This window comes from Alosa pseudoharengus, unplaced genomic scaffold (genome assembly GCF_046254945.1).
Source record: "Alosa pseudoharengus isolate Yale_2024_CS ecotype anadromous, Long Island Sound unplaced genomic scaffold, YU_APseudo_1.1 YU_APseudo_1.1_scf_15, whole genome shotgun sequence".
Lineage (NCBI taxonomy): Eukaryota > Metazoa > Chordata > Actinopteri > Clupeiformes > Clupeidae > Alosa > Alosa pseudoharengus.
Window position 1 is genome coordinate 11,789,890 of NW_027468620.1, and position 25,738 is coordinate 11,815,627.

Sequence of the window (25,738 nt, forward strand, 5' to 3'; positions counted from 1 at the left end):
TCACACACACACACACTTATACAATCCTCTCATGCACACAAACATTTAAGCGCACACAGACGCTCATTGTGATGCAGTGTAAAATATGAACGTGATCAAAGTAGCTACAACCCTATCCGAATCGCATCAGCACTTTTCACTGCCTCTTTGCCCACTCTCATTTTGAAGTACACAAATCATTTTATGTATATGGAATACCTAGAGCTGTAAGCATGCTGCCAACGTCTGACCAGTGGTCCATACCTCATTGCTACATGTCAATACGCAGTAATTACACTTCCCCAAAAGGCTTGAATGCAACGCCGCTTTTCCATCGGAAACAAGTCTTTATGATCTCGTAACTTAATTATTTGACCAGTAGGGACCTGACTAGGCCTACTACTACATACAGCGTGTTATATCTAAAAGGTCCATCTGCTATGTGTTTAAAACGTTTAGTTAGATTTATTTTGTAAACAAAAAGATGCTTCTAGATCTACAATATTGCACCTGAAAGATGCAATCTTTCGAGTAAACACTTGTTTACTCGTTCCTTTCTTAGATGATGTTAAGAGGCAATTTTACAACAGCATTCAGTAGGCCTAAAGCCTCGGCCAGTGTGAGGCCTGTGATATTCAGGCTGCCTTTCAGTTTGAAAACATGAAACGACTTAATTGTAATACATTTCTGTTATGACAGTGTACCAACTAAATTCAGCAAACTACACTGACACATTTTATATCAATTACAATTTAACAAATTAAATCAGCACTTTCTAATGATTTTGTTGAGAGTTTGTTTCCATGGCAACTCGAAATGCATCCTGTAGCGATCTCTCAAACATGAAATGTTTAATGTTTTCCCCTTTTCTCCTCTTGGGAAACTCTAAACATGTGAGGACCATGTGTCCCCTAACTATATCACTGTAATATCAAGGCAATTAAAATGCTCCGCTGTCAGGATGCACATGTTCAGGATGGTGAGTGGAGAACGTTAGCAACGCTGTCTGTGGTCCAAGCCTCAGTACCTTCCCCGACCACATGATGGCACTGGTGACTCATGACGAAAATGTCACCTACACACTATAGAACCAATGGGATAAATGGTCAACACTCTGAATCATTGGTCTTACTTCCCTGCATTGATTTGCTGTGGGAGGGGGAATCACTAAACTACACATTGAAGAAAAAAAATAAACATCAGCCCACTCACACCCATATTAGTTGCTGTGACTAATTTCTCCTGTCATTGTACTGAATCAAATGGCATTACGGTGTCTAGGCTGCTATGTAAGAGCTGCATCCACACAGCCCCTGACCAATGTAAGTCCAGTTATAGGTCATCAAACTGCAACAGTGAGAATAGTCCAAAATCTTAGCATCAGATTTTGTCGCTCATGCATACAGTAGGCCTCTTTCAAAAGCCATGAAGATGGAAAAAGCCTTCCATTCAGCTCGGTTTATGAACGGAGACATGGCAGAGGGAAACTAGAATTGGAGATTACTTTGAAGTGAAAACTTTTCCATTGTTATCAGCGTTGTGTGCATGAGGCATCTTTGCTTTCAGATAATCTAAGAAGGGCGCTGATGCTCCTTTGAAGATGCAGGAGTTCTCCCTGTAACCAGACAAAAGAATAAAGCCAGCACACTCATAGGAGAATCTCACATGTAAGATTCAGCAGAAGATACTCACAAAATAATAATAAAAAAAAACACTTTCATGTTGGTGTTTGTTGTGATGCATTAAGGGCGTAAGAGGATGCTGCCCAGCTGACAAACATGGCATTAGATGGAGACAAAACAAAAAGTAACCTTGATCGAGCCTGTGACTTAATGTATTTGACTACACAAACAAGCATCATACACAAACAAGCATCTTTTTAATTGCCCATGTATGACAGCAAATGAAGTGTACAGTACATACAGGCCAGGACAGATGGTATAGTTAAACCTCTGTGGATGTTTATAGTAGCTTCTACACATCAATGCTAAGTAGGTTATCAAACTTAACCCAGATGGCAGTACTGTTCTAGCAGCTATGATGGCCACCCAAATGCTCTGATGCTACCACGTATGTATAATTCGTAAGAACCACGTAAGAATCATCCAACTAAATAATCCCCACTATATTTGTGTGCTGTATGCTGTACAATACTGTATGTATCAATTTTGTAAGGGAACTCTAAACCATAGGTTCATTTTAAACCCCAAATAATTAGAATTTTCCAAATTTACCATAAGCCCATGAAATACTTCATCTGAAGTAAGACACAAAACAACCATCAACAGTCACCAAGCACAGTGCATCATTTATCAACATCACCCCAAGTCTGTTTTCGATGGGAGGCTTAGGTTTGTTAGACGGTGGGACACATCCATCCAGTCCAATCAGCTATTTGATGTTGAGTCTGCAGCCTTGTCTAAGGTGAGCCAAGTAGAGTGTGTTAAGAGCGTGGAAGCTTGGCAAACTCCTTTCTCTCGCAGCTACTGGAGTTTTCATTTAACGAGCCACGATTCTCCGGCAGTTCCACTTGCAGACTTCAACGAGTCACTTTGACCTAAGGACAGAGACACACACAGGTAATGATCTGATATAGTGTAGCATGTGGCAGGGCAATATGGTGCAGGAGAGGGACACAATCGGAGAAACATTGGTTCACAGCAGCACACTAGGCCTAGCAGCTTGGGAACCTCAGCTATCTCTTCATTTGTTTAAACCCATTAAGCTGGGAGCAACAGGCTAATCTTCTCATTTGCCTTCCTTATTTGCTTATGTGATTGGCTATTTGCAGAAATTTTGGTCTCTGTATGAGCTTGGAGGTGCAATAACTTTCTCCATGGGATTTGCGCCAAATTCCCATTATGATTCTGGAGCAAGCCTCAAAATGACAGTTCGTCTGCATGGTCTGTATTCGTGTGTGTGTGTGTGTGTGTGTGTGTGTGTGTGTGTGTGTGTGTGTGTGTGTGTGTGTGTCTGTGTCTGTGTCTGTGTATCTGTGTGTGTTACTTTTTCAAGCTTGTAAAGTTTTGCTTTTCCTTCTTATACCCTTCAAATGTAACTTCATCTCAACACCGACTGCATCCATAATCATATCATACATCATAAATATTGATAAGGGATTTCTCATAGCTTTAATCAAGATAAATCACACTTCTGGTGATACATCTGTCTCTATTTAGTGCATAGCCATCACATTTAATGAAATATATGAGTTTTTAACTTCCTATAGCACTTTTCACACATACTGTATCCCTATGTACTGGTAGAATGTTTGTCTTCAACAAAGGTGTCAGGCAGAGACAAAGCTCTTACATCTCAAGCAGTTGTTAAGAGATTAATAGAAATCTTAATCTATATGACTGAAACACTTTTTGCTCTGTTCCCTTCAAGATAATTAAATGATTATCATTTCAGTGCCCTTGCTGTCGGTTAAGTAAAGTAGCGATAAGCTTACAGAATTAATCTCTGATGACATCTTGTAGACACTAGACACACTAGCACTGTAGTTGATGTTTACTGTTGCTGTCTCTGTGGCATACTTCATGACATATATATATACATATATATACATATATACACATATGTCACTTATGTCTCTTCACCATAATATGATAATACATCATATTATCTGCTTGCAATTGTGCTTGCTTGCCATTTGTATTTGTATTTGATGTAACACAAAAATTGTTTGCACTTGGCTGGTGGATAAGTCCAGCAAGTTATATCTATCACCACCTGTGTCAGTGTCTTCTTACCAATGAAAGTGAGAATATTTGAAAATACTTCATTATGTTATCACAACATCATGCACAACATCACAGAAGTCCAGATGCTCAGCTAGCTAATGTATGCTTTGTTAACGCACTATTCCCTGACAGAAAACACTTCAGTCTCCTTCAACATTTTTTTTTTTAAAGAGCCATTTGCTTCTCCACCTGTAATCTAGCCTATTTCTTTTTGAGAGCGGTAACAGAGGAAGTGAATGAGAGTGTTCCACAGTGCAGGGTCAAGTTCACGTCCAAGGCAACTCCAACTCAATGGTGGCTGGCTGGCTCACCAGTATTAGAAACCTGTATTTGAAGAAATTTGCTTTGTACTCCCCATTGTTTGTTAAGACCGATTGACTATATTTCTGCCCCCTTCCCGGCCTCGTGTTTGTTGACTAACAAAAATAAAACAAAAAACTTTCCTCAGAGGAGGGTCAAGGGCCTGGTCCCCAACCCCGCCCGTTTGTCTGGGCCTTGCTGGTAATGCATCGCACTTCTCATACACAATGCTTTGATTGAGTGGAGGAAAGAAGAGTGGCCTTTCAACTGTGTATCCTACCAGAAAGCATTGAAAAGCAGTGTTAATTGGTAGAATTTATTTTTTAAATAGGTAAAAAAAAAAAATTGTTGGTTATATCATAATGTCTTATTTTCGAAAAGTCTTGATAGAAACAGGCACGATGCAAGACATATCTATCTATCTATCTATCTATCTATCTATCTATCTATCTATATTTGCTACACTATTTGGAAGCTTTCATTATTTTGATATAGTAATTGTTGTACTTTTAAATACTGGCATACATTGACTCATTATTGAAACAAATCTGTAAACTTTTGGGTGTTAGGCCTACTAAAGGAAAAATGATTACAGGAGTGCCATTTTTTCCAAACCTTCTAATTTCCTTCAAAGGGTTCATTTGAAGACACATATTTTCATATGGCCACATTATGAAACCACAACGTGATGAAGAGATTGTGGATTTTACACGACTTTGAGTTGAAGGTTTGAAGGATTTAGTCCGTCTCTCTTTAGTAGTGAATCTCTCTTTTCTTGGTCGTCACTTTGATTCGGAATGTAGTTTTAAGAGGAGCTAGCAAGCGTCACAGGACCTCAGCAATGGAAACACTGATGAAACTTGACTTATTCTCAGGTCATACACTACACCATATCTCTTTTTCAATGCAGAGACAAAACCTCTTTAGTATATCATGATTTCAATTTTTTATTTGCAACAAATAAAAATAATGCACGTCAAACTAGATATTGTAATAGAGGCGTGTTTTTAAATCTGTAAATAATGTAAATGGCATTGCAACACTCCAGGCTTAATGACATTAAAAGAATTCTCTTTGCAATTAAATATTTATATTATTCAATTTTAAACATGTATTAATGTGGTTTTATGACATCTGCTGCTAGAGTGCTTCAAAATAAAAAAAAATGCTGTTCTCAACATCTGTCACAGAGCCACATAGCATAAAATGTATCAAATGCGTTTTCAGAAAAAAAAAGAAACGACACAAAGCCAATGCTATAGCCTGCACAACAGAAATGTGAAAGGAGTCCAGGCAACAGCTAAGTTTGGTTTTTATTATTCATCAAGCTGGCAGCAGACTAGTGACCTTCTGATCATGAACTTTTGAAGTTTCCTTTCTTTATTAATCTCCATCCACATAAAACCTATTTTTTTATTCTAAGTACCTATCTGAGCTGAGCTTGGTCTACTCTTTTTTCCCCTCTGTGGTTCAGTGCTTGGTGGCTTTCAAATTGCATTTAAATCCAGTTGAAATGAATCAACACTGGTGCCGTGGCTTAAAATTTCTTATATGTTCCAGGGAATCGGATCCCCCATGCGGCTCTGCCAGTTTACAGTTAGCCAGGAATAGCCAATGGGGTGTAGGAAAAGAAAAGAAATGTCTGCTGTTTAGAATGAATGATTTTGACAGTCATAACATGGAGAATACCTACAGGCTAACATGCTAAGGACAGTGTTTCAGGTCACATTGGATGTCTAGGACTCTGTGAACTGAGAGTATGTGTGGAAGTGAATCTCATTGCACAAACACAGCCCCACACACAGAGAGACACACAGACACAGCCCTGGAAAACAAAACGTGTGCCGCCATCTGGAATCCTTCTGTTTTGTATAATATGCCACATTTCAAACAGGGCTGACATAATTTGAGGAAAACTTCTCTGTGTGTGGCATTACATTCGAGGCACCATGTTGTGATCTGAGTGATGTCTTTTTGTTGGTATTGGTAATGCACAAGAGTGTTGTGAACACAACACACACAACGCACAAGGGTAAAGTGGAAAATGTCCTTTCAGAAATGCTGTTCATGACATATAAAAGGGTCGATGAAAGTATGCATTAGGATTTGAAAAGAATGCCAATAAACATTGACAACAATGACCAGGGACAGAGAACCCAGTAGGGGGTTAACGAGACCCAAACAACTGAACGGTTTAAATAAAATATGTAAAAGTGCTTTACATTATATTATTCTCATTAACTCCCAATTTACCTCTGTCATGTGCACATCCAGTGATGCATGGATAGTGTATAGGCTACATACAATGCATATGCTTTTATAGCACATACAGACAGCACAAACCAACATTATAGATTAGGTAAGAGTGTACAATTTACACATACTACCATATTCTATGTAGTCAAATGAGAGAATGACTGGTGGATATTAGCTGATAACTGAATGATGTACTACTAATGCAAAAATGTTGCATTAGAAACAAACATTTCAGTGTAAACCCATGCTGTGCATAATTTAAGTCAATTTATCAAACTCCAGTTGCAAAAACAGTCCAAACTCATAATGCATGGCATGTCATCAAAAGGTTCCAGCACAGCTTAAGACTGATTAAAACTCTAATCCACCTCCAGCGCGGCGATGCAACGGTTGCCCCACTCCACATGCCCCCTGCCAACGTCAGAGTAAACAGACGATTTTCCCTCCGCAGAGCTGGCGACACCTGACGAAATAGCTAACAGGCCGAGCCTTCGGGGGAAAGCTGACACCGCCTCCAGCTCTGGTGTTCGGGGGCCGCCACCTCGGGGGTGTTCTAAAGGCGCTCGCAGCCGACCCGAACGACGCACTGACTCCGTGTCTGGCCTGGCCCAGGGCCCATTTACCTGCACTCTCCCGTGGCCTCCGCTCTTCCAAACCGACTGCGCCGCCCCGGCAGAAACAAAGGCATTCGCTCCAGGTGCCCAAGCCTCGCCATCTGCAGGCACCTCCATGGCTGCCAGGCTTCACTCCCATTGATATATCTTATGATTATTCCAGCAACAAGGTCCCTGCGTTGGCGCGCGACAGCCTCACTCTTCACATTTCAAACGAATGATTTTTGACCATTTCACATATTTTCCGACAACATTTTTAGTGATCAAAGGCTTTTAACTTGGTCTGACATTATTATCACTACAGGTGTTCGTGGAATCTGTCTCAGAAGTGGACAGCAGTGGAAGCAATGTGAGCCAAAGCAGAGCAAGTTAGGGCTGTGCAATGTTTGCATCATGCGCGTGACCTTGAAACTGTCCTACTTGAAATGACAGCTGCCCCTGGTCCAGATCCAGTATTAGAGCCACTGGATATGAACCACACCTTTCCCTATTTACCTGCTGACTGGCCTCTGATGAACCCTCCACCAATGTGGTGGTATAAATACATATGTACCAATGTGCAAGTCTATAAATGAATAAATGTAAATGTACCAACTTCAAGGTGCATGAGACCTTAGCCAACCTCACGAGATGTGGCTTGGGTAGTTTACAATCACGATAAATGCTTGAGATTTCCCCCATACTGTTTGTCTGTGTATCTCAAAAGATATGACTGTGTTTTTGACAATTTTAGAGTTGCTAAATTGCTGGTATCCTCACACATTACTGAATGCATAGTTTCTGTCTTTAAAGTGATGCGATTCAAAAATATTTTCACATGTATAGCTGCATGCCCTATTTTACATATTGTAAAATGGCCCTGATAGATTTGTTAGTACCCCTTAAAGCGATGATCAATTATTGGATGATAGTGATGTATATCAAATAAACTGTTTCACCATGATAAGTAGTATTACAGATACATTTGAGATTGTATTCAGTCATTCAGACAATTTAAAAGGAGAGTTAGTTTGGTATCATTGTGCACATCTAAATGAACATGCACCAGAGAAATCATAGGAAAGAGTTGCCTGAGGGGGTCAGAAAGGAAATTATACACACACATGTTAAAGCTAAAGGCTATCAGAACATCTCCAAGCAGCTAAATGTTCCTGTTACTACAGTTGCAGGTATTATTAACAACTTCAAGGTGTATGAGGACAGTAGCCAACCTCACTAGATGTGGCTGTAAGAGGGGAAATTGACCACAGACTGAACAGAAGGATAGTGCAAACTGGAAGACAAAGAGCCAAAGAAGACTTCCAAGGTCAACTCCAAGGTCAAGATGAATCAGTGTCTGATCACACCAACAGTGGGCTCCTTGAAGGACTCCTCTGCTTAAAGAAACACATTTAGAAGCGAGACTGAAATAGGCTAAAATGCATTTAGTCAAGTCACAATCCCTGCAAGAGAAATGTCCTTTGGACTGAGAAGACATAACGGGAGCTTTTTGGCAAGTCACATCAGCTCTATGTCTACAGATGGGAAAAAATGATGGTGAAGAAAAGAACACCAGAAAATCAAAGAATGGTCGCACTCCAAAAAAATATTTTTTTCTCGCTGATTTATTTTACTAGCAACAGGGGTAAGTAAACAAACGTTTCGGCCTTATGGCCTTCGTTAGTGTGTTTCATCCCTAGCTACTTCCTAGTCTTAAATAGGCAAGTTGCCACAATTAGTAACACCTGTGTACTCTTTAGCTCGGAATGGAGTCAAGCGCTCCGACACATCAGGCCTCACCGGCCATTCATCAGTCGGAGCGCTTGGTGACTCCAAAGTACACAACACAACATTTCGTACATATCCAGACAATAATAAAGGCATAGCAGACAACAAAAAATGTAGGCTACACTCAGAATAATACATTTTCACAGAAATGACAACAAGTCTAAAGAAGAAAAGAATACCACCAAAAGAACACCATACCTACTTTGGAAAATAGAGGAGGCTCCCTTATGTTTTGGTGCTGCTTTGCTGCGCCTGGCCCAGGATGGCTTGAATCTGTGCAGGGCACAATTAAATCTCAAGTGAAACACGCAGCCCAGTGTGTCAGTCTCAGGTCAGAGGTCAACCAAAAACATAAACACAAAGCCAAAAACACCCAGTAATGCCATCCCATCTAACATCTCTGGAGAATATTGAAATATACAGTCTGCTGAAGGCACCCTTCAAACCTGAGACAGCTGGAGCAGTTGGCTTAGGGAGAGCAGGCAAAATTACCTGTTGATAGATGCAGAAGTTTTATTCAGTGCTACAAGAAGCGTTTGTTGGCAGCCTCTAAACAAAAACGTACATACTTACTTACTTACCTACAGGTTGTGCTACACACTATTAGGTAAAGAGTACCATCATTTTTGTTCATGCCATTTTCATTTGTTTCATTATTTAAAGCATTCTGTTGATTGCATAAACAAAGTCTGATTTGCATTAAACATGGAATAAACAATGATGAATACGTTTGTCAGTTTCAAATTATTTCAATAATTAACTTTGTTTTTCTTCCCCTCATGGAAGGGCACCAACGATTTCAGCCATGTATGTGTGTTGTGTTATAAATTAATAGTTAGTTAGTAGCATCTGGATGTAAAAAGTGCAAAAATACAGTGCCATTGCAAAAAAGTATGTGTGTTTGTGTGTGTGTGTGTGTGTGTGTGTGTGTGTTTGTTTGTGTTTGTGTTTGTGTTTTGTGTGTGTGTGTGTGTGTGTGTGTGTGTGTGTGTGTGTTTGTGTTTGTGTTTTGTGTGTGTGTGTGTGTGTGTGTGTGTGTGTGTGTGTGTGTGTGTGTGTGTGTGTGCACATTTTGCAATGCTTTCCTAGCAGATCACAACATTCATGTTACTGATAATGTAACAGAGAGGAAAAGGTCACAAAATTACAACTATGAATCACAGAAGGCTGGTACAACCACATGGCAAATGTCAGCTGACAAGCTCTTTCAATTGCGACAGCTCTCATTTATCCGACAAGTACGTGGTTTATCATACAAATGCAACAGGTGCAATCTATTAGCCTCTTGAGGTGCTCGCTATGAATCAAAATAATGGGAGGACAGCCTCCCATAATTGTACTGAAGTAATTAGCATCTTGTGTTTAACCGAACAGCCAACCTGGTCTCACGGGAATCCGTGAAATAGCCACGGACGCTTAACTCAAAATCCGTGGTGGGCCCACGGAATCACTGAAATTTCCGTGAAACTCACACGGATTTCGATTCAATGCAAGTTAATGACACTCATATCCCGTGGCTATTTCACGGATCCCCGTTTAAACAACTGTTATCTTATTGGGAAACACACTTTTGATACATTCAGTTCGATTTTTATTGCCTTTTTTAGTGTCTGTGTAATGTTAGCCTGTCAGGCGTTGCATTCCATCCCTGTTTCAACAACTGAGTGCAGATTTCCTCTCAACGGAAGTTACATTTCCGTGAAACACACACGGATTTCGTTCCAATGCAAGTTAATGACAATATATTCCGTGGCTATTTCACGGATCCCCGTTTAACAACTGAGTGCAGATTTCGCTCAACGGATGTTGTTATCTTATTGGGAAACACACTTTTGATACAATCAGTTCGATTTTTATGTAATGTTAGCCTGTCAGGCGTTGCATTCCATCCCTGTTTCAACAACTGAGTGCAGATTTCGCTCAACGGAAGTTACATTTCCGTGAAACACACACAGATTTCGTTCCAATGCAAGTTAATGACAATATATTCCGTGGCCCACACACGGATCCCCCGTTTCAACAACTGAGTACAGATTTCGGTCAACTGACTTTTATAACTTTGGGATACATGGATATTGAATAATTACAGTCGTTTCAGGACTGCATATTTGCCGTTGGCTTAAATGATGCCCTTATTTAAGTGGGATATTTAATAAAAACGTTCTCACTTCTCATTTCAGCGAGGCATAGTAACCGTTGCTAGGTAAACAAAGCCCATGTCAGAAGCGTATCCCCAGAGAATGTCAACTTAAAAAGAATAGCTTACTGAAAGCACTAGTTCTTTCGTCTCAATACTGATTATGAAGTTGTTATAAATGTAATACACTACTGCAGAAATGTTTATATTGCTTAAGGTGGAAATAAAGTTCTTTGGCAAAGAGATGCATTCTGGGAAGTGATGTGTTTAAATGTAATGGCTACATATACCCAAGTTTCTTTCATTCGGAGATTTATGCTCATTATTTTACAAATTTGAGCAAGGATATAAAATATTAAGACTGTACTTTTTCATTGCTATTGATATTTTGGCGCAATTTTGTGCATCGCGTCACTGTGTGCGACGATCCCAGGGCGACGCTCGAAAAAGGAAACAGCCCCAGTGTGATAGGCTGGTTGCTGTCATGTGACACACGCCACCACAAGAAAGCGGAAACGCATCGTAGAGCGAGAGCTGGCTGGCTATGTGGGGTAAGGTAAGTTAAACTACGTTAATTTAGTAAATAAATAATAATGGTGTTGTTTTTTGTTGTTTCGAACAAAATATAGGTATACTTATCATGACCAAAAACCCTTCATGCTGTAAAACAACTAGAATCACGCGAAATTAGTGCAATTTCTTAGTGAATGTCTTATAATGGTAAAAGACGTGGACAAATGCGTGATAATTAGCCAAATAAATAATTGTTATGGTTATTTGGTTAAATTATCGAAATGAGTGCGATGGTGATTGAGATGGTGTTTGACATTAAATTATAAGCAGGTCAGTTTCACGTAATAAGCTATTTGTTTCTTTGGGTCTGGGTAATTCATGTGACAAAAAATTCTGTTATGCTACTACCGTTTTTCTGAAAAACAAAGCAACATTTCTATCTCCAAAATAATGCATTTCTGAGTGTACTACGTAGTGCATGCAGCTTTTAATGTCCAAAGTAGCCTATACTGATTTTCCTGCATAAGAACTACAAATACTCCTTCAAAACTACAGTGTTGACACTTGAAGTTGTGGAGTTATATTTTAGTAGCCTATTCTATAATAGAATAAATACCCACATCAGTTTTACCCTTGTCTCACCTGTATACAAGGGTACAAGGTGTATGAATTGCAGTAGTGATCAAATGAAAAAGGAAAGAAAGGTGTCCTGATGTGTTGTTTAGGGATGGTGCTGCAATGTTTTCTCGACATATCTTTACGTCTTTTTTTCTCCCCTCTACTTATGTTTTCACAGATCCTTGCTCCTGATATCCTGATGTATGGGTTGCATTTCATTAAATTACTCCAACAGAACACTCACAGAAAGGAGAGTGGTGTCAAACTACAAGACAGCCAGTATGTAAGCAAGGCCTTGTTTGTCCTTGTTTGGCTACTCATTTGTCAACTTCCTGAAGAGGCTGAAGCATGCTGGCCTTGACACCTCAGTCCTTGCTTCCATTAACAGCTGTGTTATGGAGTGCATCCTCACATCATGGTCTACTGCAGCGGTGGATACAGAGGACAATTGGCAGGTATTTTACATCACTTTTACATTACTTTTACTGTGATTTTGCTAGATATGGTTGTCGCTGTGCTAAATATAGGCCCATATTGTAGATTTAGATTGTTTCTACAGATTGTAGAAAGTAGATTGAACTGATACATTTAGGCCTACACTGTTAAGGGACAGCTGAATTGACCACCTAAACCATATATTTTCTGAAAGCCTATAGCCTCTAGATGTCAATTAATATACATTAAGACATGTCCCACCTTCCCACTGACTTTGGTGCATCATAAGGCGTACATAGGCCCATATTGTAGATCGAGAAACGCATTGTACAGCTGATATATTTAGGCCTACACTGTTAAGGGACAGCTGAATTGACCACCTAAACCATATATTTTCTGAAAGCCTATAGCCTCTAGATGTCAATTAATTAAGACATGTCCTACCTTCCTACTGACTTTGACATATCAAAACTCCACCTCTGAAATGGGAGTGGTCAACTTTTTTTATGTTTTTCCTTCACAGTTTTTTTTGTGGGTGTCTCAGAGATCCCACCTTTGGAACACTTGTCAGGGGCCTCAAGGTGGTGCCGTGCATTTTGGTCCCATCCCTCTAGCACCTAGCTTTACCGCGCCAGCAGAGGGAAACCTTGTATGTTTCGAACCGTTTATCTCCTTCCGGGAATAATCCACCGACTCCAAACTGAGCCTGGCTTGTTTGTGATGTCCCGTTGTTCAACATATTCTGATTTCATACTGATCGGATCAACATAAGTGTGCTTTTTGGCTAAAAATTGAAAAATGGCTAAATGTTAAAGCAACACCAAAGAGTTTTTTGTACCTTAAAATAGTGTTTCCAAAATCGTTTCAGTGGTTCATCAACTCGTAACAGGGTGAACGGCACTTTCTGCATCCGCTTCGAGGCCCTCTATCGGCTATAACCGCACTATGTAAGTTTGCCGGATCGGGTAGCGGATATGTAGTTCGATGGAATGAGACATGAGAAACTACAAATTTGACTTGCATCTGATGTCGCAATACATCGTACTTTCATAAAATCATGCAACATATTCTACCTTGTCTGTGGACATTGTTATTTGCAAAGCTGGTGCTGGATAAACAAATAGTGCGTGCGACAGAGGAAAAGTTCTTTGGTGTTGCTTTAAATTGCCAAAAAAGTAGGCACAATGCTTTGCGTTACAGCTAGAGCGATGAAACTTTGCACGCTCTATGTGGGTCTTGTGCAGAAGGTCTGACTTGAATTTCAGCCTCGTAGCTCCATGCTACCACCCAAAACTCCACCTCTGAAGTGGGAGTGGTCAACTTTTTTAAAGTTTTTCCTTCACTGTTTTTTTTGTGGGTGTCTCAGATATCCCACCTTTGGAACACTTGTCAGGGGCCTCAAGGCGGTGCCGTGCGTCTTGGTCCCATCCCTCTAGCACCTAGCGTTACCGCGGCAGAAGAGGGAAACCTTGTATGTTTCGAACCGTTTATCTCCTTCCGGGAATAATCCACCGACTGGATGTGTCCCGTTGTTCAACATATTCTGATTTCATACTGATCAGACCAACATAAGTGAGTTTTTTGGCTAAAAATGTAAAAATGGCTAAACGTTAGCAATTCTACTGCTTTGTTATTTTGCCACCATATGTACCCTAGCAACACCCAAGCAACCACCTTAATTACCCTAGCAACACCCAAGCAACCATCTTAATTACCCTAGCAACCACTTGTATAATGTCAAGCTAGCAACCACCATAGCAACCAACATGCTTACCCTAACAACCACCATAGCAACCATGTTATTTTGCATAGCAACCACCATATCTACCTTAGCAACACCATAGCAACCATTCAATTTACCCTAGCAACAACCACAATATGACCATAGTAACCACATGACATGTCCTAATGTATGTTAAATCACACCTACAACTGACCAGCTTTCAGAAAATATATGGTTTGCATGGCTGAAACTGCTTTGCCTTTGAGTTGGAGCTCAAAACTTATCATATGTGTACCTCGTTCGCCAATATACAAAATAGTGCCATGTATAGAGTTATGAACACTGATCGTATGATATGCAAAAGTCTGCAGGAAAGTAGGTCAGGCTTTCAGAATACAGTGGGACATGTCTCAATTCATGCTAATATTGGGTGCAGTGAAGAAAGAAAGGGAGGGAGGCTGCTTTTAAAAGAGAGGGAAAGTATAATATTTTTAATATTGTTTTCAGATGAAGAATTGGTGCGGTGGTGAGGCTGGAGCACCCCTGGCTTTTGCCGTATGGGTTGACTTCAGCAGTGAGTCACCCACCGTTAATTTCACAGGTATATGTAATATGTTTTTATTCAACAACATTTCAATGATGAGATCTATCGAAGATGACATTCAATGGAAGAACAATTATTTTAGTATGGTCACAATCTGGCCCTGAGTTTTGATAAAAATGATATTGACATGGCAACACAAACCGAATTGATAATGGATTTTAAGGGTTTTTTTCCCGGTTACGGTTCATTTAGGGCCAAAGTATCTTGAGGCCTTTTGGACCAATGACAGGAAGGCTGAGCTGCTAAACATGTACACTAATAGGGGTGTGTCAAGTGGTATGTATAAATGAAAGTGGTGTTAAGGTTTGTTTCTGTGTCAATCCTTTCTTGAAGTTCAGAAAAGGAACCTTAACATTTGTTTTTAATGACACTGAGCGTACTGTCTTACAGATGCTTTGGGGGGTGAGAGGCCATACGTTGACCCTGATATCAGTGGCACACATTGCCGGATGGCAATTGGCCGTCTGATAAAAGAACATGGTATGACTGGCATTGTATGTTTTCAATTTCCTTATTTAAAGATCAAAATGATGCAGACTACTGAATCTGATTACACTTTAACACCCTTCTATCTCAGCACTGAGTCAGGGTTTGTCTCGGTCTGAATATCTGCCACAACACAGGCCGCCTTGGTGGCCTGAGGAATTGCCCTTTGCCTCAGTCAGTGACGGTATGTTAATATTGACCAACTATTACTGTTTCAACTGCATGCACACAGCTGTTGCAACATGATTTGACTTTTCATAAGAGTATATGATAAAACCAGTAATGATGCATTGTTTGCCATTTTTTATGGAAAAGGTGAAGGGCGTAAAGCTTTCACTGCTGAAAAGCTGAGGCAGGTGGTACGCTCATACAATGCGTATTACAATCTCCAGGTATATATACAAATGCATGAACCTGTCTAAAACCTTTTGCATACCAGTGTGTTTTACAGACTAAAACAGATTTGTACACACATATCTAACAATAATGTGCTTTTCCTTTAATCTGTTGAGCTGCAGCAGTCTGTTGAGGCACCACCATCACCCCCATCACCAGCACCAGCAGCAACACCAACAGCAGCACAAACACCACCAGCACCACAAACACCACCAGCAGCAGCGGCAGATCATAAAGAAGGATCACAATACTACATGTCATTTCCTTTAATGTGTCAACATCTTTTGGAAAAGTAAAGCATCTATCATCATAAAGCAATCTCACTTTTCTTTGTTGATAAGCTACGTGTTTTTCATCGTAATTGATTCAATATCCAAGTGTGACAGTTTTGGTGTACCATGAACAGAACAGGACAATTGGAAACAGTTAGCCACCTATGTTACAGAGTCTAAAAACAAGCAGATTAGCACTAGCAGATTTAGAAATAGCTTCTTTCCCAATGCAATAACAATAAAGGAATTCATTCATTTAGTCATTTCAGTTTGTATTACTACTTTCATTATTATTGTTGTAATCTCACATGTACTATGGCTATCATAATTAAAATGAGATAGATACATAGATAATGTGTCAGTGAAAATACATATATGAGCCAATGTTCCAGCAGATGGGGTATGGATATCGGGCATGCATATCCACTCCTAGGCCTATTCTCCTACACTCCCCCTGTAGTAGCCAGCATTACATTGAAATCTCTCACTTTGGCCTATAGGACACTGACTGGATCTGCTCCTTGTTATTTTAATTCAATGATCAAGATGTACTTCCCCAACCGCCCACTGCTGTCTTCTGATTACCATTTGTTCTGTCGACCACTCATGAACGCTAAATTCAAGACTCTTCCTCAGTGGTTCCATGTGGGTGCAATAAGTTGCACAGTGCTCTTTGTTCCTGTGATAGTTTACAGTGTTTTAAAAGGGGTCTAAAGGCACATTTGTTCAACATGCACTTAGTCCATTAAACAGTAAGCAACTTGTTATTATATCATTGATTGAATGGGCATTTGTTTATTAGCCTATTGCTTGTCCTTATTACAGTCTGATCAACATCTTAATTTATTCCCTGTTCAATTTAAGTGTTATATCGTTTTATATATTTATATGTTGCTTTGAACAGCAAAGATTAGGATAATGAGCCTCCTTATTCTTCAGCCAAGCAGGTAGGCCTACGGGGCGTTGCCTAGCAACAAGGGTCAGAAGTAGCCTACTGTACACGTTTTTCGATATTTTGTGGAATTATACTTCTTTTCATTGAATGCCAATGAGTCATGTACTAACTTGCTTTAACTATTTCTCTACATATTATACCCAGCAAAAGTCGTCTGTGCCAGTGTGCATCCTAACAATAATTTGTTTATGTTTTAATACAAAGCCGTTTTAATGAACTACAAATTCGGCGCCATTGTTATAAAGCAGCGTTGAAATGAACGCTACACGTCATGGGGCATGTAGTCTAATTACAGAAATAGCTATAATTTCAAAATTACAAAAATATTTGTATATATAACATGAGAAACATGCTTGAATTATTAAGATGTATCACCTGCTTGACTATAAAGTCAAAAGCTTGCAACATTTGTAATATTTTTAAATACATGTTATTTTCCCATTTTTGCACATGAGGTAGCCTACATATATCATTGCATATATCAGATAAAAGCACAATATAGATGTTATGAGGTGCTTGGTTTGATCCATGAACTTGTGTGCATCCAAAATCTCTTATTGCAAAATCCTTAGAGAAGCTGATTAAAGCTGAGCTCCTAATCAAGGTGCAACCTCTCTTGGATCCTTCCCAGTTTGCCTATAGGGCCAAGAGGGGGGTGCAGGATGCTACCATCACTCTACTAAGTCTTCTCTATAAACACCTGGAGGAAAGTGGGAATCATGCAAGGTTGCTCTTTGTAGATTTCTCCTCGGCATTTAACACCATCCAACCCCACCTACTGATTGAGAAACTACTGAACAACTTTAGCCTTGACCCAAGCCTGATTGGTTGGCTACTTGATTTCCTCACGCAGAGTTCAGAGAGTGAGGGTAAATAAAGTGCTGTCCAGTGGCCTAACATCATCCACAGGCTCACCTCAGGGGTGTGTTCTCTCCCCCCTGTTGTACATACTGTACAACAATGACTGCCGCAGCCAGTATGACAACAGGCACATTCTAAAATTTGCAGATGACTCTGTAATTGTCAGTCTCCTGAATTCCCATGAGAATGAGCATGGCCCTGTTATCAATGAATTTGTGTCATGGTGTGAAGATGCTTTTTTGCATCTGAACATCAGTAAAACCAAGGACATGTCCATAGATTTCAGACGCCTTCCCCCTGTTCCAAAGCACAGTGTCATCAACGATCAAGATGTTGAAATTGTATCATCTTACAAGTACCTAGGCACCTTGATTGATGACCGGCTTAAGTTCGACCTGAACACCACCTCGGTGTGCAAGAGAGGGCAACAAAGACTCTCTGCACTTAGGAAACTGGCTAAGTTTCAGGTGGACAAAACATTGATGGCATTGTTTTACAAAGCTTTTATTGAGTCAATCCTCACATTCTCCATTATCTGCTGGTATGGAAATGTCACCATCAGAGACAAAAATGCACTTTCCAAGATAGTAAATGTGGCCAGTAAGATAGTGGGAGTGAAGTTTGTTAGTCTCACCGAATATTTTAATAAGCAGGTGTTCAACAAAGCGATACAAATATATCAAGACACAAGCCATCCCCTGTATTCTGAATACGTGCTGCTGCCACCTGGCTTGCGTTTGTTGGCATCCTATTGCTTTTAACCATAGGTACAAAAATTCCTTCATCCCCTTTTCTATTCAAGTACTGAATGTACACAACAGGAAAAGATAGATTTGTCCATTTAGTGACCCCCCCCCCATATTCATTCACTTCCTCCTCTTATATCTAACTTATTTAATTAAGTTTTATCTTGGTTTTACTGACTTTTTAGGCATTGTCAGACCTATTTATGTCGTGTGGTATGTGATCCTGTCTGCAATCAAATTGCCCATTTGGGACAAAGAAATAAATTGAACTTGAAAACTGTCAAAAAATGCAGCCGAATAGCTGTGTGGATGGTACTTTGCAGGGCTGTCGCGTAGGTCAAAACTGACCAGCAGAACTGACCATGTCATGCAAATTATGTTTATTTCATATCAAAACACTTGCATCAGGTAAAAGCACAATATAGATGTTATGAGGTGCTTGGTGTACTCAAGTAAATGTACTCCGTTACTGTCTGGCTCTGACTGCGCTGTAGTAGAATTTGCTATATGCACATGATGGGAATGCTCTATGTGTCTCTGCTGTCTTTGAAATGGCAGGTTATCTTTTGTGTGTATTCCTGTTTTGCTTTACTGATGCTAGGGGAAAGTTTGGCTCTCGTTGTTCTCAGATCAGTTTCATCCTTGGCTCTGAAGGCGTTCTCGGCAGCCTATGGACATCTCCTGTCATGTCTTCCAGTTAGCCGGGTCTTTGTGTGTGTCACATCATCGATGCACTTACTGATGTAAGAAGTAACAGGAGCTCCCATGCCACAAGGCACCTGGACCCTCTAGACCACAGTCAAAAACAACAGCAAGTATACTACAATAGCAACAATGACTTAAAACAAATATCAAAAGCAGTAATTACTCTGTGGCACTTTTAAATGTTTAGTGAATGAAAGTTCTTCTGCCAGTTTGTCCTAACAACTGCAATACAAGAAGTAGTGGGAGACAAGCTAACAACACACAACACGGTGATTCTGTTGAGAAAACAGGGTGGTAAAACATGTGTGATACTTCCTATTCAATATGGCAACTAGTAGTCTTTATTAACTTATATTATATAAAAAAATACAAAAGAACAACACTCAGCTAAAATATTTGTTGACTGTTGAGTGAGTGAGTGAGTGAGTGAGTGAGTGTGTGTGTGTGTGTGTGTAGATCTTTATCTTGCAGGCTCCCAGGTTGGCAGACAGGTTTTCCCGCTGAGAAAAAAGGGGGAAGATGGTTAGTGAAAAAGACTGTAACCTGTATTCCAGTTTGATTAGATATTCTAGTGGAGGGATGTTTAGATTAACCAATGTCATAATAGTGTTACAACTAATAAAATATCTGAATACTCCACAGTATGGAAATAAAAAAAACTGGGCCCTGACATTCTGAATTGACAAAAGTTACATTATCAACATCTCAGGTTAGTACATTTACAAGTTCAGAGTGCAAATGAATAAAAAATAGTTTATAGCTCACACTCACCCCAGACAACACTCTACTACCAATTGCCATAAAACCCTACTGTTCATACTTGAATTTCCCCTTGGGGATCAATAAAGTATCTTTCTATCCATCTAAAACATCAGGTACACAGGAGTGTTACAATATAAACTGATTTACGGTATATATGTTTACATGTAGCCTGCAGTACCGGTATATAACTAAATTATAGCATAGACTATAATAACTAAATCTGGTACATTTACATGTCCTACAGTATATGTATGGCTGCTGGAACAACGTAATTTCCCTTTGTGTAATTGTGAGTATCTGGTGTAAAAGATGACCAACTCACCACATTTTGGAAGGCACCCAATCTATTAGGATCTCCATCTTCCCCTGTGGCAGGCAAACAAAGACATAGAAAAATAGTGTCTTGCTTAAAAAGATAACATTGCACTCAACTTAACATTCAAATTTTAACACTTCACATCAGTGACTATCAGCGTTTTGTAGACACGTAACACTTTTTATGATGTTCAGTTAATATCTCCTCATGGTCCACTCACTTTACATTCCCTATACGAGCTGTAAAACATCCTGGTCAATTTACACAGTCCCATAAACTGGAACATAGAGTAACTGCAGACAAACATTCTGGGGTTGGTAGCATCTCTAACAATACTAAAACATGCCATGAATATTTTTCAGAGAATACTTTATATTATATTTATATATAATATAGGGGTGAGTTATCTCTGGCGTGTCTTGTTCGGGATTTTGAACATAAACACAAAGATGAACAAACGCAATATCTGGTACGATTACTGATACTGACAGTTACTGATCACTGATTTCAATTATTCCGCAGTGCCATTATACATTTTTAAAAGTGATCAAAAAGTACTGTTACATCATCCATTGTTTTATTTTCAATTTTGTGTATGGAAATAACCTTTGTCTTTCTCTTTTTTAGTACTCTTCTGTACTGCTGCTTGTACATAGGGCTGTTGTGGGGGCACTCTTGTTCTTCACTTCCTTTTCTAGAAACTGTTTGACATAAGCAAATAGTAGAATGTTAATCAAAATGTTAACATACATACAGAACACAAATAACAAGCATATCATATAATTCATCATACAGTGTACAGATTAGGGCCTGTATCTTACATTCTCCGCAACTGACTTTCTTCCCTAACGCAATTACCATTGCTAATCTACACTTGGTGGAAAGCCACATTTTCTGACATGAAGATGGCCTCCTCTCATTGACCCGGCAAATTGTTTGGATCGGTCAGCGCTTTCTTTCCTGAAAGAATACAAGCAACACAAACAATACACAATGTACAATAAGGTCAAATGTGAAATGTAGGAGTGATGTCATGATATTTTTCTGTACATTTTGTTATTTGATGTCATCTAATTTTCAGTGTCCCACATTTTTCAGAATTGGGGTTGTATAGAGACGTTATAATGTATAGAAAATGTGGAATCACCTTTAACCATTAAGGTGAAAATGTCCTTAATGTTATTGAGGCATTTACTTTCCCCCCCACTTAACCTCAGGCCCTGAGGGAGAAGCATTTGTGGGTTTCTCTTTGGGTATTCAAGAAGGAGGACGGGACTCCAGCCCACAGCATTGAGCTTCTCAATCTGAAAAAAAAAAAACCCTGTTACTTTAAAAAAACATTTATAAATTGTGCCAGTGATATATGTTTACGTTTATGTATTTAGCAGACGCTTTTATCCAAAGCAACATACATATAAATTACAACACGCTACGGGCTAGCAGATGCTACGGGAATGCACTAGTTGAGAATGTACTAGTTGAGAATGTACTTGTTGAGAGTGTATGTGGGAAAGGTGTGAAAATATGTGCGTGGGTTTGGTGTGCATGTCTATTTGCATGTGTGCATGATTCATGTATGAACGTGTCACTACAGGAGCATAGTAGAGGTATTACTCATTTTGACACTTCATTCTTAAAGGTTGTATCAGTGATCCTGGCGGATATTGCCTGTGTTTTTGTTATTGTTTATGTTCAAATTTCTTAGCAGACGTTTTTGTCCGATATATAACTCATTTTATATTTTGTCTGAGGACCAAACAAGACACACAAGAGATAACTCAACCTTACCACCAGTATTCATTTTTAAAAAATCCATGCAATGCTTGGTTATTGTTAGTGGTGTACTACCAACCACAATGTTAATGTCCGGTAGACTCCGCGGTTTGTGGTGCATGGGCTGCGTAAAAATACCAGAGTCTTTTTCAGCGCCTAGAATGACAGGAGAGCTAGCCGACCATGAGAAAATATTAGCTGAACATTATAAAAGTGTTTTGTCTTTACAAATCGCTCATCATCGCTGATACAACCTTTAACCTAACATTAGTACTATGGTAATGTAACCAGGGCCTGTGCTAGCCATTTGGGTGCCCAAAGCACAAATGCATGGTGCCACTCTGGTGCCCCCACTATTTTGGATACTTTATATTGTTGGTTGGTTTAATAGGCCTACTGTTGGCAATGAAAAGTCGTAAATCTACTATGGGTCTCCAACGTCGCTCTGTCAGTAGCCTGGCTGCCTGCCCCTTCTGAAGGCTAAAGCAGTAGGCTACCTTTAAACATAATTGTTGCTGAGAGGAATCCCAGCCTACGAATTCAATAACAAAATAAATCATGCATAATTAAAAATTACCTTGATTTAGGCTACTTGGGTATGGCATAAGGCTTGGCTACACACAGTAAGGTTAATGTGCAAAAAATGAATGAAGTGGCTATTGGCTCGCAAATAAACAGCGGATGGAAAACCTGACACAGTTTGAACTAAATTTAAACTGAACATTGAAGCATAAAATACCAATCATATTTGATATTGGCCATGAGTTCCAACATTGAGCAATATAATCAAACAATCCAAAAGTTAATTAGGCATAAATCCAAACTAGACCGAGAATCTTCTGCTTTTGATACCATGCCACTCCAAATGTGTCTCACCATAAAACGCAGGAAAAAATACCTTAGGCCTGTTGTCCATGAAGGCATGCCTGGCAAATTGATATTTTATGAAGATGTAACTGGTTGCTTTGCTTTCATTAATGGTTTAGCTAGTCAAGTTTGCAAGGAAGAGACATAACGTGTGAACAGGCCACAATATCCAGTAGGGACGCGCTCACACAGATGCGGTAGCGGGCAGGAGAACTGTTAGCACAGGCTTTACATAAAATTATTCAACAGAAGCCTTATAAGAAATAAATGCCTGCCTCGAATAAAGGCCTGTGGTTTGCACAACCTAAGTAGCCTAAATAAAAGACCCGCCACAATTTGAGGATTTGCGTCATGATGATTTTCTACGAGCTATATTTTTTTGGTGCCCCCCAGGCACTTGGTGCCCCACGCGCAGTGCATGTTCTGCTTGTGCGGAGCACCGACACTGAATGTAGCACAAATGACTTACCAGAATAATAGCATCATCCATCAGATGGGAGGTCAGTTGATTCTTTTTGGTATTGGCCTCCCAGGTTTCCTTTTTTTCATTGAAGCTTTCTAGTTGTTTTTTTTGCCTCAGCTTCTGTGGCTGTGGTGCCGTGCATACTGGGCATATTTTGCACCCATTAAAAATGGATGCAAGACATGCAGGGCATTTTTTTTTTAACCCTCCCATGACAGGCTGCAAAAAATCAACAAGAAAAGCATACCGGTAATTAGAATTGCTATTGTTTAAAAATACAAATTCCTCAGTTGTTTAGAGAGATTGAACCATTAAACAACATGTTCAGTCTTTCAACTCAGTTGTAATAAAGGCAATCCTGTAATAAACAAGATTTCATCTATTTCAAGACTGATATTTGGGACCAACTCAGGGTATCTAGTATAACACTATGCGATTTGCTGTTCCTACATTAAACGTGGATTGATGATTCGGTGTTCCCCCAATGCCAATTGGATATTTAACAGAATCCGATGCTCTTCAGGTTAACAATAATAAAGTAACAATTTAGTGTCTTTCAAATTTGTGAAAATAAAAATCTTGGAATACTTACTATATGAGAATGAAAGGGTGAGTGTGTGTGTCTGTGTGTGTGTGTGTGAGAGAGAGAGAGAGAGAGAGAGACAAGCATGTATCTCGTAAATTATCTGTAACAAAGACAAAAAACATTGTTAGAATGATATTTTATCTCTACATTATTAGCAAAAATGATAGATATGATATGATTACTAGTTACATGTTCTACAAGAATAGAATCTCCTTGACTCTAATCGCCTGACCATCAAATTGCTCAGTAACCATTCATGTTATATTCTACACAAGAATGATTGAAGCACATGCGTACATTGCAGACACATAAGATATCATATCCACTTGGCGCCTACTACTACTACTTTTGCATACCCCCCCCCCCCCCCCAAAAAAAAAAAACAACCCCTGCTGATCTGCACCATCTATCTATCATAATATATAAAGCAACAATCGTCTGTGTGTCTGTGGCTCGCTGGGTACTTGTATAAACTTAGCCTTGCCAGACTTATAAACGCTTTAACTTCAAGTAGTAGCATGAACTATACAGGATGAAACCATTTGGCTTAGCTAGCTGCTAATGTGGCATCCAAAAGCCCATGTCTGGTTGCCCAGTTGGCAAGTAGCTGCTACTTCAGAAAGTTAATGTTGAGCCCTGAACACAAAATTTTGCTGGCGCAGAAATTAGGTGGAAGCGTGTTACACATATATGCAAATTGTGCCACATAGCTGGCGATGCCAAAAGTACACGTCCAAATCAATGTAAATAAACCAACAGCAGAGTTCCGAATTAGCTAATCTATCTAGCTAGCAGAGGCTCTGGCTAAGTACGTTGCATTTTATTTTGATGCAACAAAGAATTGTATTATGTCAGTCTCTTTCAAATACAGCTCTTACAGTGGAGTTCGAAATAAACAAATAGGAGGACATAATTGTTTTGGCCAAAACTCAATTTTAGACATGTTAAATGCCTATGCATTTCTCTTGCTTATTAGACCCTTGTACTTACCGCTCGGAATCTCGCCCAGGCAATGGTTTCTGGGATCGTCGCACACAGTGACGCGATGCACAAAATTGCGCCAAAATATCAATAGCAATGAAAAAGTACAGTCTTAATATTTTATATCCTTGCTCAAATTTGTAAAATAATGAGCATCTCCGAATGAAAGAAACTTGGGTATATGTAGCCATTACATTTAAACACATCACTTCCCAGAATGCATCTCTTTGCCAAAGAACTTTATTTCCACCTTAAGCAATATAAACATTTCTGCAGTAGTGTATTACATTTATAACAACTTCATAATCAGTATTGAGACGAAAGAACTAGTGCTATCAGTAAGCTATTCTTTTTAAGTTGACATTCTCTGGGGATACGCTTCTGACATGGGCTTTGTTTACCTAGCAACGGTTACTATGCCTCGCTGAAATGAGAAGTGAGAACGTTTTTATTAAATATCCCACTTAAATGAGGGCATAATTTAAGCCAACGGCAAATATGCAGTCCTGAAACGACTGTAATTATTCAATATCCATGTATCCCAAAGTTATAAAAGTCAGTTGACCGAAATCTGTACTCAGTTGTTGAAACGGGGGATCCGTGTGTGGGCCACGGAATATATTGTCATTAACTTGCATTGGAACGAAATCCGTGTGTGTTTCACGGAAATGTCAACTTCCGTTGAGCGAAATCTGCACTCAGTTGTTGAAACAGGGATGGAATGCAACGCCTGACAGGCTAACATTACATAAAAATCGAACTGAATGTATCAAAAGTGTGTTTCCCAATAAGATAACAACATCCGTTGAGCGAAATCTGCACTCAGTTGTTAAACGGGGATCCGTGAAATAGCCACGGAATATATTGTCATTAACTT

The 25,738-nt window shown here is 39.5% G+C and overlaps 1 protein-coding gene and 1 long non-coding RNA gene across 8 annotated transcripts; one reads left to right on the forward strand and one right to left on the reverse strand.

Moving 5' to 3' along the window:
* Positions 1-11,138: 11,138 nt before the first annotated feature.
* LOC143124199 (uncharacterized) lies at positions 11,139-16,114 on the forward strand. 5 transcript variants are annotated; one of them, XM_076285560.1, is made up of 9 exons: positions 11,139-11,355; positions 12,109-12,213; positions 12,319-12,385; positions 14,596-14,689; positions 14,885-14,968; positions 15,083-15,172; positions 15,270-15,362; positions 15,494-15,570; positions 15,691-16,114. In XM_076285560.1, exons 2-9 carry the CDS (start codon positions 12,134-12,136, stop codon positions 15,868-15,870), a joined length of 765 nt encoding a protein of 254 aa, XP_076141675.1. In that variant the 5' UTR covers positions 11,139-11,355; positions 12,109-12,133; the 3' UTR covers positions 15,871-16,114. The 5 variants fall into 5 exon arrangements, with proteins under 5 accessions (XP_076141675.1, XP_076141677.1, XP_076141676.1 ...); XM_076285562.1 differs by having other exon boundaries at positions 15,697-16,114; XM_076285561.1 differs by having other exon boundaries at positions 11,139-11,350.
* A 3,317-nt stretch (positions 16,115-19,431) lies between these two features.
* LOC143123745 (uncharacterized) lies at positions 19,432-23,976 on the reverse strand. 3 transcript variants are annotated; one of them, XR_012986881.1, is made up of 7 exons: positions 23,887-23,976; positions 23,301-23,513; positions 21,339-21,495; positions 21,013-21,151; positions 20,798-20,892; positions 20,198-20,241; positions 19,432-19,613 (listed from the first exon to the last, which is right to left on the reverse strand). It is a non-coding gene; the product is annotated as an uncharacterized LOC143123745 (long non-coding RNA). The 3 variants fall into 3 exon arrangements; XR_012986880.1 differs by having other exon boundaries at positions 23,301-23,901; XR_012986882.1 differs by having other exon boundaries at positions 21,050-21,151; positions 23,301-23,900.
* Between the last annotated feature and the right edge of the window lie 1,762 nt (positions 23,977-25,738).

Bases quoted from the DNA above. Each gene is read 5' to 3' on its own strand.
- LOC143124199 (XM_076285560.1), top strand. From the start codon at position 12,134: ATGGGTTGCATTTCATTAAATTACTCCAACAGAACACTCACAGAAAGG. The intron at 12,386-14,595 runs GTATTTTACATC...TATTGTTTTCAG, and splicing joins ATACAGAGGACAATTGGCAG to ATGAAGAATTGGTGCGGTGG. The intron at 15,363-15,493 runs GTATGTTAATAT...TTTATGGAAAAG, and splicing joins CTTTGCCTCAGTCAGTGACG to GTGAAGGGCGTAAAGCTTTC.